Source organism: Megalops cyprinoides, chromosome 2, assembly GCF_013368585.1.
Source record: "Megalops cyprinoides isolate fMegCyp1 chromosome 2, fMegCyp1.pri, whole genome shotgun sequence".
NCBI classification, from domain to species: Eukaryota; Metazoa; Chordata; class Actinopteri; order Elopiformes; family Megalopidae; genus Megalops; species Megalops cyprinoides.
Window position 1 is genome coordinate 42844271 of NC_050584.1, and position 15829 is coordinate 42860099.

The 15829-nt window shown below is 42.7% G+C and overlaps 1 protein-coding gene across 5 annotated transcripts in view; it reads left to right on the forward strand.

Annotated features, from left to right (window-relative positions):
• The first annotated feature begins 111 nt into the window (after positions 1–111).
• Positions 112–15829, forward strand: part of zfr2 (zinc finger RNA binding protein 2) — a 28393-nt gene continuing 12675 nt past the window's right edge. Inside the window, exons 1-13 of one of the 5 annotated variants that reach the window (XM_036520680.1) lie at positions 112–190; positions 4323–4575; positions 5628–5745; positions 5948–6163; positions 6308–6618; positions 8120–8302; positions 8470–8689; positions 8914–9062; positions 9320–9439; positions 9884–10029; positions 10908–11034; positions 11306–11511; positions 12210–12381. In XM_036520680.1, coding sequence (XP_036376573.1) covers positions 138–190; positions 4323–4575; positions 5628–5745; positions 5948–6163; positions 6308–6618; positions 8120–8302; positions 8470–8689; positions 8914–9062; positions 9320–9439; positions 9884–10029; positions 10908–11034; positions 11306–11511; positions 12210–12381 — 2274 coding nt within the window. In that variant the 5' untranslated portion in view covers positions 112–137. The remainder of the gene's footprint in view (positions 191–4322; positions 4576–5627; positions 5746–5947; positions 6164–6307; positions 6619–8119; positions 8303–8469; positions 8690–8913; positions 9063–9319; positions 9440–9883; positions 10030–10907; positions 11035–11305; positions 11512–12209; positions 12382–15829) is intronic. The other 4 variants (XM_036520682.1, XM_036520681.1, XM_036520684.1 and 1 more) reach the window with 4 other exon arrangements.

The window sequence follows — 15829 nt, forward strand, 5'->3', positions numbered from 1 at the left end:
TAGCTTTCAGATAAACCAGTGATGATACTATGCACTCCTGAAGTTAAAAAAAAAAATCCACGAAACGCGCGACCGGGTTATTGGTCAGACACGTGACGGCGAACGGACCCAGCTCGCTCTTGCCTGAAGATGCCAAGATGGCGGCGAGCAATTATTATGGATTCACGCATGGTGCCGGTCCGCAGTACAGGTATTGAAAATATGCCGTGTCAGGACAGCATGCACGCATCCACGATGAACAAGGGAGGTCGTCCTTGTAGTGTTGTCAGACCTTAAATCATCTTTCGGGAATAGTACTGAGAGGCCGTGATCTGTGAGGAACGTATTACTTGCACACTTGACAGATATCAAACCCAGTCAGCTAGGTAGCAAGCTAGCCATTCAGCAGGATCCAGTAGCAAGCCGGATTGTTGCAAGAAAATATACTCGTGGCTGAGACACGTTTGCAGAGTTGTGAAATATGGACAGGCTGCCTTTTATGAAACTTCAGTGTAGTTGGAGAAGAGGCGCCGTAAAACAGTCCAGCAAGCTGGACAGCTAGCCAGCTAGCTATATTATATCGCTTGGAAACGGTAAAATGGCGGTACGGGTGCATCCAGCTGTGGGTCAACATCCTATTTGATAACGTTATTCAGATGGTTGGCTATCGCAATTAGCTCACGACTCTATCCAGTTTGAATAATTGATTCGTTTTGGTAAACCCGTTGCTGTAGCTATGACGTTATCCCGGTGGATGACTGCATATACTTCTATTAGCTAGATGCATTGTGTAGCTAGCGAGTTTATCAGAGTTAGCAAATGGTGCGGTCTGGGTGCTAATAGTGTTTTGAGGGTAGGAGGCTAGCATTCAGAGAAACTTCATTCGCCCAGCAAGCTGATTAGGTACCTGTAGTGATGTTTACCATAGCCACCTCCCTGGGCTACCTCTTCACCAGCAAATTACCTTCGCGCAGCAATTAAGTCACGTGGCGTATTTGCGAGAAAGGCGAGATGGCAAACTTGGCTAGTAGCGAACTACTTAGCCAGCTGCTGTGAAAACGACCTATCCATACTGGTAGATAAAATGTTGTACCCCAGTATTGCCAACAATTGCATGTAACTAGCCAATAGCCTTAGAGATTGCAGCTTTGCTGATTTTGCGGTTTGTTGACCATAATTCGTCATCAATAATAATATAAAATATGATGATGTAAAATTCAGTGGAAACCTAAGGTGAGGGGATGTGATGATACTTCTGTGTCGGCAAGGAAAAGCAAATACTTGAACTGTCTGTGTGTAAGAACCTGAAGCAGAATGCACTGCATTCAATACCATGGATAGTGGTAATACTCCGTTAAATCACCCTATTGCCACCTCCGTGCAGAGTTGCTGCGATGCAGATCGTATGTCAGTGGGGAAGGACGGTCTCAGTCGGTTGCTGGTGTCTTTTATCGAAATATGGATCTAAGAGGGATTCAGATCTTTACTGATTTTGCACACACTGCCGAGTGAATATAATAATTTTATATGATAACTGTGCTTCATGTTTACAAATACTGAAGTAGTTAGCTGTCCATACTGAATGTCAGTTGAACGTTCTGGCAAGTATACAGGAGAATATGTAATTTAACTTGTAAATTGTCAAGTGGTTATGGTTTAACGTCGTTGCATATGTGTTTGTATTTAAATATAGCTGTTGTTGTTTAATTGTAGTTTTTTTGAACAAATCTGGTTTGAATATAATATATAATACAAAACTAAAAGACTAGACAAGACTAAAACTCCATTACTGCCATTTGCTTTGTTATTCTGACAAGACTACAGTACCTAATAATGTCATTTAAAGGCTATCTTACAGAGGCATTTGCAACCTGTTACTTTTAGATAAAGGGTTCCTAATTTGCAGTGACATTTTTGAAGTCCCTTTCTCCCTGACCATGGCAGCATGCTGACACAGATTATTTTTGAAAATTTGCAGTCAGCTATAGCTGTCTCTTTGTATCATATTTTTGGATAAAATATATTAATGATGTGACATAATTTTTGCTTTGATAATTCTGTGCTCTAGCAAGGCAGGTTCAGAACTAGGTAGTTTTTTCCTCTCGCAGAGTTCAGATTCAGGGGCGCTGCTTCATGATCGAATCTGAAAGGCAGTTGGCTTGATTTCTGAGAATCTGGTGTTCCTCAAAGAAACCTGCGGAACTCCTGGAATATATGCCACAGATTCTTATCCAGGAAGCCTTTTGAGTTGGGGTCAGATGACTGCTATCATTCAGGCGGTGAGAGAGGGCCTCAGAGATGGGCACAAATGGGGACATTTAGTAATGGCTGGCACAAAGAATGGGCAGCCGGTGCAGCTGCAATCGACAGACTAGTGTAATCAGATCAAGACAAAACCAGTGACTTCTACAAAAATGTGCTCATCTGTTGTGGATATGCATTCTGTGATGTTGGATCAAGCTTTTTCCCAGACTGGAAAGGGCTGTAAAAATGAGTTTGATTTTGGAGAGTGGAGATATTTCTGGTGAATGTCCTACTGTTTGTTAATTGCATGTGACATTTTGAGGAAATGCTGAACGCGAGTGTTAAGTGCCTGTGGCATGTATCGCGGTATACCAGAGCCTCTATAACGCAATGCCTGGGGCATGCATGTTTAAGAAAGGGTGTTGTCCCTTGTCTGGTCTAGGGGAATTTTGTAGTGTCTAGACCTATTTATAGATTCACTTAACTGGTAATGTGCTAGACATGTACACTGAAGCCCAAATTACTGTAGTTTTTTTATTTCAGAACGTACACGTGGAATAATGTACTGTGAGACAGGTATCTTTCCAAAAGAGGAACATTAACTCTTCAGCAAGCAAAATGCACTCAACAATCCTTTTGTTATAATCCTTTACATATATAAGGATTCAAGAATCTTTGTGTAAACTGTACCCATATTTAATATTTTGTTGACCTTACGGAATACCTGTGTCCCATTTGATTTATCCTTGCTGCCCAGTTAGGTGACCTTTCTGCAGGTATTACTCTCTTTAGTAATTTATCCAAATAGACAAAAAGACACATGTGAAGATGCTGTTTGTTTCCATTCCCATGGGGTGACAACTTTGGGAATGGGTGCATTCTCTAACTTGTCATCATTGTCAGAAGGATTTTAAAGCTACTTTAAACCAGTGTGTCTTGCTTGAAAACGCAACTGCAGTCAGTGTTTGTGCTTGTACAATGTAGGAATCATTGTAGGCTATATGAGAGATGTTGTACAGTAAAATCTGAGAGAGAAACATGGCAAAGCTATTGGCATGATCTTTCTTTCCTTCCCTGTCCTTCCTTCCTACGCAAAAATGAACAGTTACTCTTCCTACCACTTCCTACTACAAACCTTATATAACAATCTCCACAATATTGTAGTACAATTGTGAATCTTTGATTACTTTGTGTTGGTTTTCTTGATAAACTTTAGACTTTTTTGAAAGTTGAACATTGTGACTTGCGATTAAACTAAGTGGATATGGTGATGCAAAGTGCACCCTGTACTGTTCTCGTCTACAGAACTTGTTTACATCAGGGATTGTGACTTGCCAGCATTGTTGCATATTCATGTGCAGAACTGTTGAAGTATAGCCTGCCATTACAACTATTACACTTTACGTGAAGTTGAAATCTTTACCTATATCTGACCTTCCTGGTATGCTTATCATTTTGCCATGCAGGGCTAATGACTGAATGATACAGACCATGCAATACATTCAGAATGTCTGTCAGGACATTTTTTGTGTAAACTGTTGTAGCCTGAATTATTTATAATTGTTACAAACCTTAATTAGCGGCAGTTTCTCCTTCCTAATTTTAATGCATCTAAGTGTGTCTGCAGCCTCTTGAGGCATGGTCTAGCAACCACCTGTTGTTAGGCCTGGATCTGTGTTTAAATTATACTGTCTTCTCCGGGATGTTATCGTACATATTTCTCTCTGAGGAACAGGGAACTGAAGGTTGTGTGCATGGGCAAAGGCTGCAACGAGAGCACTGAGTTCTAAAAGGATTCAGAGGCTTTGAGTCAGGAGCATAGTTTTTTGTTCATTTCTACTTTCATGACTTAATTTTTGAGTTGGTTCTACTAAATTGCGCAAAATGGGTCAAAGATTGAGGTTTCACTTGGTTTCATACTGAACACTGAGATCTTGGAATCAGCCTTGCTTAACTTGAAAGAGAGAGTTGAATTGTGCCAATTCGAAAAGATGTTGTGCTGAACTAGTTTCATTTACAGGCGTGCCTGATTGTGCATGTTGGCCTTGTTGCTCATACGTTTCAGTCTGACTGGTTGTTGTTTTGGCCTTCTCCTGCAGCACCCAGCCCGCTACTGCCTACTCCCACCCAACAACAGCCAGCTACAGCGTCCAGCCGGCTCCTGGGGTGGCCCATGCTGTGACCGCCTCCTATGCTCCTGCCACTGCACAGACTGCCCGTCCTGTGGCATCTGCCCCCTACCCAGGCTACCAGACCCACCCCGCCCCTGATTATGGCTATGGGGCCCGACAGCAGGACCCGGCACCTCAGCCTACCACCACGCCGCAGACCTACCAGGTATACACTGAAACGGTCAGTCCCTTTTCCATTCCTAAGGCAGTTTGCTGTCTCTGTTTCCTGTATTCATTACTGTGCTCCTTGAGGTCCCCAGTTAGTTTTGCTTATCAATATGTGGTTGTTAAATGAATGGGTGTTTTGTGAGAAACAGATTTTTTTAATTCTCTTGGAAGAAGTTGGTCTTTATGCTAGTGTTTCCACTAGCAGATGGAATGGGATAAATGACTATCACTTGACTGGAAATGTTTAGTTTTATTTGTCACAGCAAAGAGGAGTCAGAGAGCTCTATAATCTGCACACATGCTACAGTTACTTGTTCTTTGCACACTTTTAAATATGAGATTGACAATTCATCTGGCTACATTATTATGCTATTTTGTGAACGCTTAAGTTCGAGAGACCAATACAAGGTGATTTTGAGAAAATTAATCATATTTGATATGGCTGTCAAATGTGCATTTCTATAAAAAGCCCAGCTAGCTAGCCATTCTATCACATTTTAATGTGATCAAATACAATTGTAAGGTAAAATGACAGTCGCTGAAGCAGCTAAAAGCAGCATGAACACCCTAAACTAAATAAAACTACAATAACTACAACTACAACCAATAAATGCGTTGCACTCTGTGTATGTGTCTATACACTTGTTTTAAAAAATGGAATGATTAACAGGAGTCAGCAGGTTTTGCATGAATAAATGAAAATATGCAAAAACTTAATGCTACATAAACACGCTCTCTTATAAAATGAATTGGAGCGCTCCCCCACATCCCTGATTACATATGTCTGAAAGGTAAAGCCAGTAACAGATATGTTAGGAAATTCCACTTTGAGTGCCACTGTTTTAGAGTAGACAGCGGAGCCTTTGAGGGATAAAATGGGTTGATTAACAAGAGACGTTTTCTGTTGTGCTGATTCCTGAATGTTGAGTCAGTAACCGAGGATCCATATCACTCAAAGACTGATAATTACCAGTTACAGATACACTCTTGTACACTTATTCTCAGTTGTGTGTTATCCTGTATAATTGTATTGCAAATAATGAGTTTGCATCCTTAAAAAATCAGCAGGACAACTACAGTTATGGACGTGCAGCATCTGCCACTAACTATGAAAATAAACAGTACTATCAGACAAGCGCAGCACCCGCCCAGCGGACACCAACAGAAACCTACTACCAGACAGGTGAGGGCCCCCGTTTGATCTCTTGCCTACCTGTGTCAATGTCCTTGGTTTTAAAAGACAGCACAGTGTAGCTGGGCATCTGATACTGAGTTTTTGTATTATTAATTTAATGTTGTGAGTGTTTGTCACAAACAGTCCCTGTTATCCCACCACCAAGTTGGCTTTTGCCTTTCTTTGTGTAATGATGCATCCTTGCTTGCAGGTGCTAAAGGTGGTTACAGCCAAGCCAGCACAGTGTACAGCCAGCCTCCACCCCAGAGGCAGGTCACGGCCTTAAAACCCATCGCCCCCGCCAGCTCTGTGTCCACCACTTACAACATCTACCCAGTGTCCACAAGTGTTCAGCAGCCTCCTACGCCCATCTCCTCTTACGCACCCAGCTCCTCCTACAACTCCACTGCTGCTACTTCCTACTCGGGTAAGAAGGCAGGTCTGTCCCCCTTAGCTTGCTGGTGGTACTCTCCATCTACAGCCTAGGATATGTTTGCGATCACTTTTTGGGGTTTACTGTAGCCTTTCAGATGAAAGTGCTGTTTCTACAAACTGCCTCCTTTCCCATCAGGCATCAGCTACTCAAGCTATGACGCTAGCGGCTACACCTCCAGCCCCTCCTACTACCAGCCTGCCCAGCTGCCCCCGCCCCAGCCCCAGCCTCCCCCACAGCAGCCTCAGCCGGCCCTGCAGCAGCCCCCCAAGCAGCTCACCAGCTCGTCCTGGAGCAACGCAGGGAGCAACATGGTGACCACACCCACGGTCAACACCTACAAGAAGCCCATGTTCCACCAGAACAAGATGCAGAAACCCAAAGGTCCCCCCAAGCAGCCCCAGCTCCACTACTGTGACATCTGCAAGATCAGCTGTGCTGGTCCACAGGTAAGCCACAGCATCCAAAAACCTAAACCCATAACTTAAAGAGACTTTTGTCTGTGAGTTTGTCTGTGATCTGTGGTTGAGTATACATGCCCGTGGTTTATATTAAGAATATATTACAGTGATATCTGCCTCTGATTAGAAGCTAACAGGGATTTTACAGGGATAGCCATGACATCACAGAACACCAGTGCTGATTGTGTTTCCCTGTGCCACTGAGACATAGATGATTGAGTGATTGGACAGCAGGCTTCCTCAGTCTTTCTTATGGTGTTTGGTCTAGTGCTCCTGGAGCACTTTTCATTACTAGAGCAACAGTGGCAGTTTTAGCGGTACTTCATTGGCTCACAGAGCTAATATGTAACAAAATTACATGCGGGAGCACACCTCCAGTTTTCCGAGGCCATGTGAAATGCTTCTGGGGGAAAAAACGCCACTCGTATCTATTCAATGTTGATATCACAGCGACAGCACTATGCTGCTTCCATGTGGTAGATAGAAACACATGGCTACAAAGATAAAGAGTGAAAACATACGCTATGTGTTTTTCAAAACTAATAGGTAAGCTAACCAACATATAGATACAAGTGATATTTTTCTGCCTCGGAAGCATTTCACTGAACTTTGGAGGTGTGCTCCCGCATCAGGTTTGACTAAAGGGAAACAAATACGGGAGGAAACCTAATGCCACATATCCGGGATAGCTGTTATTGCGCTAAGAATAGCTATGCAATGTATCGTGACGGCTATATTGCACAGCCCTATTGCCTTGTTGCATTTACTTGTTTGCTGTATTGATGATACTGTATGTTGTTCTGCACTTATGTAGTATTCCGACGTGCCTTTGTTGACCACACATGAGCGTGTTGCTTGTGTATTACTTAGTGACTATGCACTGGTTTATCTCCTCCAGATCTTTGACTGAATTTTGTTTATAAAGTATTTTTTCTAAACTATTATTGAAAATAAATTGAAATTTATTTTAAAAAAGTGTTTTTGGGTTGAAATGAATTATTCCTGTTTTTGTATTTAAAATGTATACTGTTGTGGGTTTCGTGCATCTGTTATTGTAGCTACTGTAAGCTTATATTTGGCAGTGTTGTGCAGGTTTGTTCAGGCAGGCTATTACAATCATTATTACATTACATAATTGTCATTTAGCAGACCCTCTTATCCAGAGCGACTTGCACAGGTTACAGTTTTATACATTTAAACAGCTGGATATTTACTGAGGCAATTGTGGGTTAAGTACCTTGTTCAAGAGTACAGAAGCAGTGCCCCAGTGGGGAAATGAACCAGTGGGCTTTCGTTTATGAGCCCTGCTCCTTACCATTGTACCACACTGCCACCTCTATTATATTCCTAGTCTGACTGTGCTGTAAAAAGTATTCTAGAATGGGGATGAAAGTTTTTTTCTTTCTTTTTTTTTTTTTGTTTGATGACCATTGATGTTTGTTTAGCTGTTTTGTATTGAACTGACCTGATTTATTCCTTTGTCCTAAAGACGTACCGGGAGCATTTAGAAGGTCAGAAGCACAAGAAGAAAGAGGCGGCCCTGAAGTCTGGTACCCAGGCGACCAACGGGCCACGAGGGGTGCAGACCCAGCTGCGCTGCGAGCTGTGCGACGTCTCCTGCACCGGTGCCGATGCCTACGCTGCTCACATTCGCGGGGCCAAGCACCAGAAGGTACAGTAACTGCCCAAACGTCTCCTGTGTTGAACTGCCCTCTGCACAGTGAGCTAGCGTTACCACAGGACACAACTGACAGTCGGCTTCACGGTCTACCCCATCCGATCGTATTGATGTATCAGACATTTCATCTCTTTATGCTTATGTTTGTCCCACCCCTCCAGGTGGTCAAACTCCACACAAAGTTGGGGAAGCCCATTCCCTCGACAGAGCCAGTTTTGGTTAACTCCGCCCCCGTTGCTACAACTACAACAGCTGGTAAACCTGCCTCTACTGCTGTCACGCCAGCTGCTGCTGCAACGCCAGCGAAACCAGTGGTGGCAAACCCCAGTAAGGCTCCTCCGCCGGTCAAGAAAACCACCGCCCCAAAAATTACCTTTGTTGGTAAGTCTCCTCGGGAGCAGTGTCATTACTTCTTATTTGTCCTGTACAATGCTGCACAAACGTGAATAGAACAGAACTTGAACTGTCCTTAAAATTTGACATCATCTTTAAATTGCCATTTGCTATAACTAAATTGATCATATATTTTTTTTTTTCCCCTTAGAAATTTGTCTTAATTTACTGCAAAGTGATAGTGCCCGTTTTGCCCTTTTCTTTGTTTTAAGCTAACAAGCCTGCTACACCGCCAGTACCAAAGGTGGAGGAGGTGAAACAAACTGTGACAAAGTCAGATCCACAGAGTGATGATGAGGATGGGGATGGGAATGGGAGCCAGGGCGACGTGCAGCCCGTGGGGCACGACTACGTTGAGGAGGTAGGACAGCTCTACCTGTGCCACAGAGGAAGTTACACTTGTCATGCTAGTTAGTGTGTTTCACTGTGTCACTATTTAGGATTTTTGGAATAATCAGGAAATGTGAGAAAAGGCCTAGGCCAGGTCTAGAAAAGGCCTAGCTAAGACTTGCTTAGCTACTATCTTAATGACCCCTGTTTTATGTCAAGTAGTTCTCTTTGTGTGAAATTTCTGATTTAATGTTCATGGTGTTTTGATCGCCAATGTGTTCTCTTCAGGTTCGTAATGAGGATGGCAAGGTGATTCGCTTCCACTGTAAACTGTGTGAGTGCAGTTTTAATGACCCAAATGCAAAAGACATGCACCTGAAGGGACGCAGGCATAGACTGCAGTACAAGGTAAGAGGCTTCACGGGTAATTCATGCACAAGTTCTGTTTTATTTTTACCTTATTGCAAAATTAAAAGCTTTGCACAATGTAGTCATGTTTGTGCAAATGTATGGTGGTTGGAAGATGAAGTTTGTGGGTTTTGCCAGAAGGTGGCAGCCTTGCTCAAACATGGTGTTTAACAGTGGCTGACATCATTAATGTAATTTTTATTGATAAATATTCCTTATTCATGACAGTGACTACATATGAAAGGACTACTGCAGCATTTTGAATATTAGCTGCTAAATATTTTCAGTTGTTTATTTGAAAACCAGTGGTATGGTATTGCAGTGTTTTTTATTTTAATGTAATAATGAAAGCTCAGATGTATCATTGTTGAATTGTGTGGTAAATGTATGTATTTTGGCCAATGCTGGCAAATATAACATGCCGGAATGCCTTCCTGTGTGTAGAAAAAGGTGAATCCGGAGCTGCCGGTGGAGATCAAGCCCAGCAACCGCGCACGGAAACTACAGGAAGGCAAGCTGAGGAAACAGAAGCAGAAAGCTGTGCTGAAGAGACAGCGTGATGATGAGCAGCGCTGGCACATGGAGATGAGGTCAGACTAGCAGCTCTAGCGAATGAAGATGAAGTCAAGTGAATATCACTGACACCTGGAGATGAGGTCAGGCAAGCAGCTCTGGTACACGGAGATGAGGTCAGACAAGCACCACTGGTACATGGAGGTGAGGTCAGGCGAGCAGCCCTAGTGCACAGAGATGAGGTCAGACGAGCAGCCCTGGCGCACAGAGATGAGGTCAGACGAGCAGCCCTGATGCACAGAGATGAGGTCAGATGAGCAGCACTGGCGCACAGAGATGAGGTCAGACAAGCAGCCCTGGTACACAGAGATGAGGTCAGACAAGCAGTGCTGGCGCACGGAGATGAGGTCAGACGAGCAGCCCTGATGCACAGAGATGAGGTCAGACAAGCAGTGCTGGCGCACGGAGATGAGGTCAGACGAGCAGCCCTGGTGCACAGAGATGAGGTCAGACGAGCAGCACTGGCGCACAGAGATGAGGTCAGACAAGCAGCCCTGGTACACAGAGATGAGGTCAGACAAGCAGCCCTGGTACACAGAGATGAGGTCAGACAAGCAGCGCTGGAGCACAGTGATGAGCAGACAAGCAGCGCTGGCTTAGGGTGAGGAGGTGAAAGCATGGGAATTCCCTACGGTCAGGGTACAGGCAGTTCCTGTTCCCCAGAATCACATGCTGACTGCCACTGGGGCCTTCCCAGTATATAAAATTAGAGAGCAACTGACCATTACTATGGAATTGCCCAGAATTTCTGTAATTTCACTCAAAAATCCATACATAAGGTGGCTGTAGGCCAGTGTATCTGTTGTTTTAATCCCTGACGATGCCTAGACTCATGACTCTTAGACCTGAAGAGTAAGGAGGTTATACTGAAACAGGCATTTTTTCCCCTGAACAGGCGCTATGAGGAGGACATGTACTGGAGGAGGATAGAGGAGGAGCAGCTCTACTGGGGAGAACAGAGACGCAGGATGGTCCCCCCTCCACTGATGAGTCGGCCTGGAATGCCTGTGCCCCCCCTTCTGGTATGTGTCATTACCCTGACGCTGAACTACATACGACCGGGATCAAACAATGTATTACATTTTTATAGAGACCTATAAACCTTTAGATTTTAAGATTGTAGATTTAAGATGTCACGTTTGTTTTTGTCTTGTGAAAACACGCTTATTCCCTCGTATATAAGATTTTTGGCCTTTTAAACCTTCATTCCGTTGTTCAGCACTGCTAACGTCTGTGTCGTTGTGGGCAGTGTAGTAGTGCCGGTTTGCTCTAAGAGGGCCTGGTTTTATTCAGCTCTTTTCCCCTAAGCCCGCCCGCCGGCCTGACTCCCCTGACGACCGCCACATCATGGCCAAGCACTCCACCATCTATCCAGTGGAGGAGGAGCTTCAGGCCGTGCAGAGGATTGTGTCACACTCAGAGCGTGCCCTCAAGCTCGTCTCCGACTCTCTGCTGGAGAAGGAGGGTCCAAAGATGGACGAGGAGTCCAAGGACAAAGTGTAAGAACTCTCAGGGGAGCGTCCCTCAGCTCCTCGTCTTTCACTCTTAGGTTGTGTCCAGCACACGTAAAATTTGCTGTCAAAGGAGCTTTGATAGGCCTCTCGTCTTCAGACTGTGGCACATGCTGTACATTTCCAAGAGGAAGTGCAATGTGCCTTGATGCAAAAGTTGGCTAACGATTTGATTGCAACTGTTCTAACCCGCCCACACTGGTTCTGTAAAGCACTATGGGCCCATGTTCTCACAGTAAGTCTGTGAGCTCTGCATTTGGTTGCGTTGTACGAGAAAAAGGAATAGAGAACAAACAGACAGTCACTCATTGTAGTGATCATATTTTCCCTCTTACTATTCCTGAGCCATTCTTCTTCCTCTTTGCCTTCTGGTTGGGGGAAAACTTCACAGAGGTTGCTTTTAAACGTCTATGACACCGGCAGTGGTTTGTTTGCGTAGATAATCTGAAGATAATAACTGCATGAAGATGATGCCTCTAGGTTTGAAGATACACGTATAATGTACCTTTGCCTTATTATAGTAGTCCCTTAGATTAGTTCACCTAGCAAGGTACAGTGAGTACTGGCCCCTTGATGTTACTGGTAAATTACACTTTGCAAGCATTGACCATGGTAGATGTCAGATATCACTGTCATAGGAGTGGTCCAGTGGCTCATGCTGCCTGCTGCCTGTCCCTTCCCTGTAGCAAAGTGGACCCCCAGGCACGGATGTTGAAAGGGGTCATGCGAGTGGGAATCCTGGCCAAAGGACTGCTCCTTCATGGAGACAGGACTGTGCAGCTCATTTTGCTGGCAGATAAGAAGCCAACCACCTCTCTTCTCAACACCATTGCAGAGCAGCTCCCCAAAGAGCTTGCGGTAAGGTTCTCCCTCTCTCAGTGCATTTGTGGGATGACTAGAGAAGTTGTCTTGTTGGTATACTTTTGCTTCTGTAGGTAGTCACACTGTACAAGACTCTACCTAAGAAATGTGATGTGTGTTTTTGGTTGCAGATCTGTTTTTTCTCCCTCTAAAAGATTGATTTATTCACATTAAATCCAGAGTAAATAAGAGGCTTAGAAAATGAGGAAATTTTCAGAAAATATGGAATCGCTGCAGTACAGTGCCAGTTCAATATCAGACTGTTTTCATAAAACTCCAGTATTCACCTTCAGCAAATGGATAGTTTGTGACCGGAAGCTTAGTAATGTAACTTGAGTAGGCTTAGCCTCTGGTAAACTGGACTTCCAAACCTTAACAAAATGTTTGAAAAGACAGCTATAGCATAACAATGTCCCTATATGTAAAAGGAGTAAAACCTGAATAATCAATTTGACAGTCCACTAGGGTGTTAAGATATTTATGTAATGTTTAAACAGTAAGAATCTGAAGGAAATCTAAACTCTATTTTTAATGTACTTTCTACCAGTGTGGCAAACCTATTAGGCAAGCTGTCACAGTGTGTTCCTGCATGTCTCTTCGAAAAGAGGAAATTAAAGGCTCCCATGAGCATAACAGCCACTACACTACTATGTATGTGTAGTGTTTCCTCTAGTTCTATTTTAATAGACATGTGACAGACAGGGAGTGCAGTGGTGGCCATTGTGGAAACACTGTGTGTGCATGCGTGCGTGCGTGCGTGTGTGTAAAAACATTGGAAATGTGAATGTCGGAAAGGGAAGCCAAGTGGGTTGAATTGTTAATGGCATGTTCTGTCAAAATATTTGTTCCTTTTAAAAGCCTTGATTTCCCCCCCCCCAAAACATAAAGTATAGTTTAGGCTGAGGGTTAGGGACAGTATATTTTAAATGCAACTGTCAGAAAAATCATAATGTCTAAACTATATTTCTGTTGAGTGCTTGTAGGCATTACTCCACCTGAAATTTAAAAATTCACAGAATGTCTTTTTTCCGTCAATAGTTGGAAGTAGAGGTAAACATAGAAGAGTGTTTGTAATCTGGAAAGAGAGAAGAACTCATTCTCACCTGAAATTATATTTTTGTAAAGCAATAAGGTCAAGACAACCAATACATGTGTGCAGTAGATGAATATTTATTCTGAGAAGCATTCATCTTTATGAAACGAGGCTTGTTTGGGGACTGTGGCCTGCCTCATCCCATAGGTAGTCATTCATTTTCAGTTATTATTTTGGCACCTTTGCTGAAAAGGTGAAAAATCTCACATTAAATTTTTATTTACATTGTTCATTTAGCAGACACTCTTATCAAGAACAACGTAAAAATACATACAAAAAGTATTCAGTGTATTGAAATGTTTCACTTATTGTATTTTTTTGGTGTCAGTGGTAGTTATATATCAGGTGACATCTGGGGAATTCTCGGTAGTTTGTAAACAGAGTAAAGCAATACCAAACTGACTGAGACTCGGGAAGCCTATTGTTCTTACTGGAATTTTTTCTCTGGAAACTCTGTTTCTCTGCCGCCACACGTAAGCATCACCTATCTGGATGACATTTAGTATGAATATGTGCGTGTTATTTTTGGGTGCTCATGTCTAGTTTGGCCACCAGTGTATTTTTAGATGAGTGTACACCACTCACGAGCTGAAGACGGCAGCAGACCTGATGTGTATATACAGTGCCCTCCATATTTATTCACACCACTGACTAAGTGGGAAACAAAAACATGCTGCAGAAGAAAAAATGTTCATATTGCTGTTTTTCTGCTTAAAATCGTTAGTAGTATTGCACATAACATATTAATGTTGTTCTCATGTAATACAGTACATCTGATTCCAGTAAACATGAGAGTTACATTTATTCACTCCCGAGTAGTTAACATGCTGTCAGTCTTCCCTGGACTCATTCTATTTGTAAACTGCTTCTGTGAGTTTGAACCATGAATGTTTGTTGGGCTTAAGGTCAGGTGATTGAGATTATCAGTTTATAGCGTATGTTCACAAATGTTTTTTTTCTCCAAAAAACACAGGATCACACTTATTCAAGGCCCTGTAATTAGTATTTTGTAAGTCCTTTTCAGGCAAGATCCTCTCTCTAGTGTTTTAGAGGAAGGATTTAAAGGAACCTGAACCATAATTTCATTAAGTCATAAAAACGATCCAATATGTACATTCTTTTAATTTTTTAATATCACGTTTTTGTTCCTAGGTAATGCTCTATAATAGCCACATTCACACTGCTGGGCTACGCTTGTGCCTACCACTGACTTTTCTCATGGAGCTTTGAGAGCAGCTCACGTTGCTTCAGCGATCCAGCTGGAGTAGGGGCATGGGTCCTCAAATCTGAAACTGATACACAGTCACCAAAGATTAATTTGGCAGTGACATCAAACAGCACTCTTCAAAATTGCATAAACTGACAGTGAAGTGACACTGAAGGTGCTCCCTTCCGCAGCAGGCTAGGCTGCCTGTTCTACATTAAAAAATGGGGGAAGGTAGTGCATATGTTTGTTTAATCACCAATAATATATGTGTGTATGTCTGTCTATGTATTATACATAGGTACTCCCCAGGGTATGTAAGTCTTGAGCTAAATTCAACTTTACATAAATCCTCCTATAAACCCAGTAAACATAAATAGTTACAGTGGCGTAGAAAGACGAAGCGAGGCTATAGGAAGGAAGAATGCCATAGAGTAACGCATAAGGCACTTGGCTTGTTATTAGTTCACCTTTTTGTAAAATCAATCTTAATTGTGCTGCATCAATGTGTGGAAAGCACCCAAGTGATGATAAAGAGTTCAGGACCTCCTGAGAAGCTTACAGTGGTTGAACTACTGTGATAATGAAAAAGCAATTGGGTGTTATGTATGAGGTGGAAAAGTTGCTTACATTGTGAATGGAAGATCAGAATCAATTGTGTATTCCGCTTTGAGCTAAACTGAATTAGATTAAAATTTATGAAAGTATTGTCAGCTATTGAACTAACTTAACAACTAAATTATCTAGCTTTTGTATTCTTCTGGTGCTACTATATTAAGTTTTTTAATTTATGAAAAAGCACTGTAGGAGCTGTGAAGTTCAGTGAATACTATTTGTATATGCAGTACTGTGTGTCTTATAAATTCAATTTACGTAGCTCTCCAGGAACAGAGCTCTTGCATATCCTAGGGAGCACCTGTGTACAAAGCCAGTAAGTGGCAACATTTTTGCTAGCTGAAAACTAAACTTGCCAACATCCTAAGCATAGCAAGTAGTTGGAACATTTAATTTTTTTTCCTAACAATGCGTGAAAACAGCTAGCTATCCAACGACCTGCATGACAGACAATGCACAAAAAGTAGTTACTTTTGCTCAAATTGGTCATATTTTTAAGTTTTACGTTAACAAGCTATCTAGCTTCCCTCAAG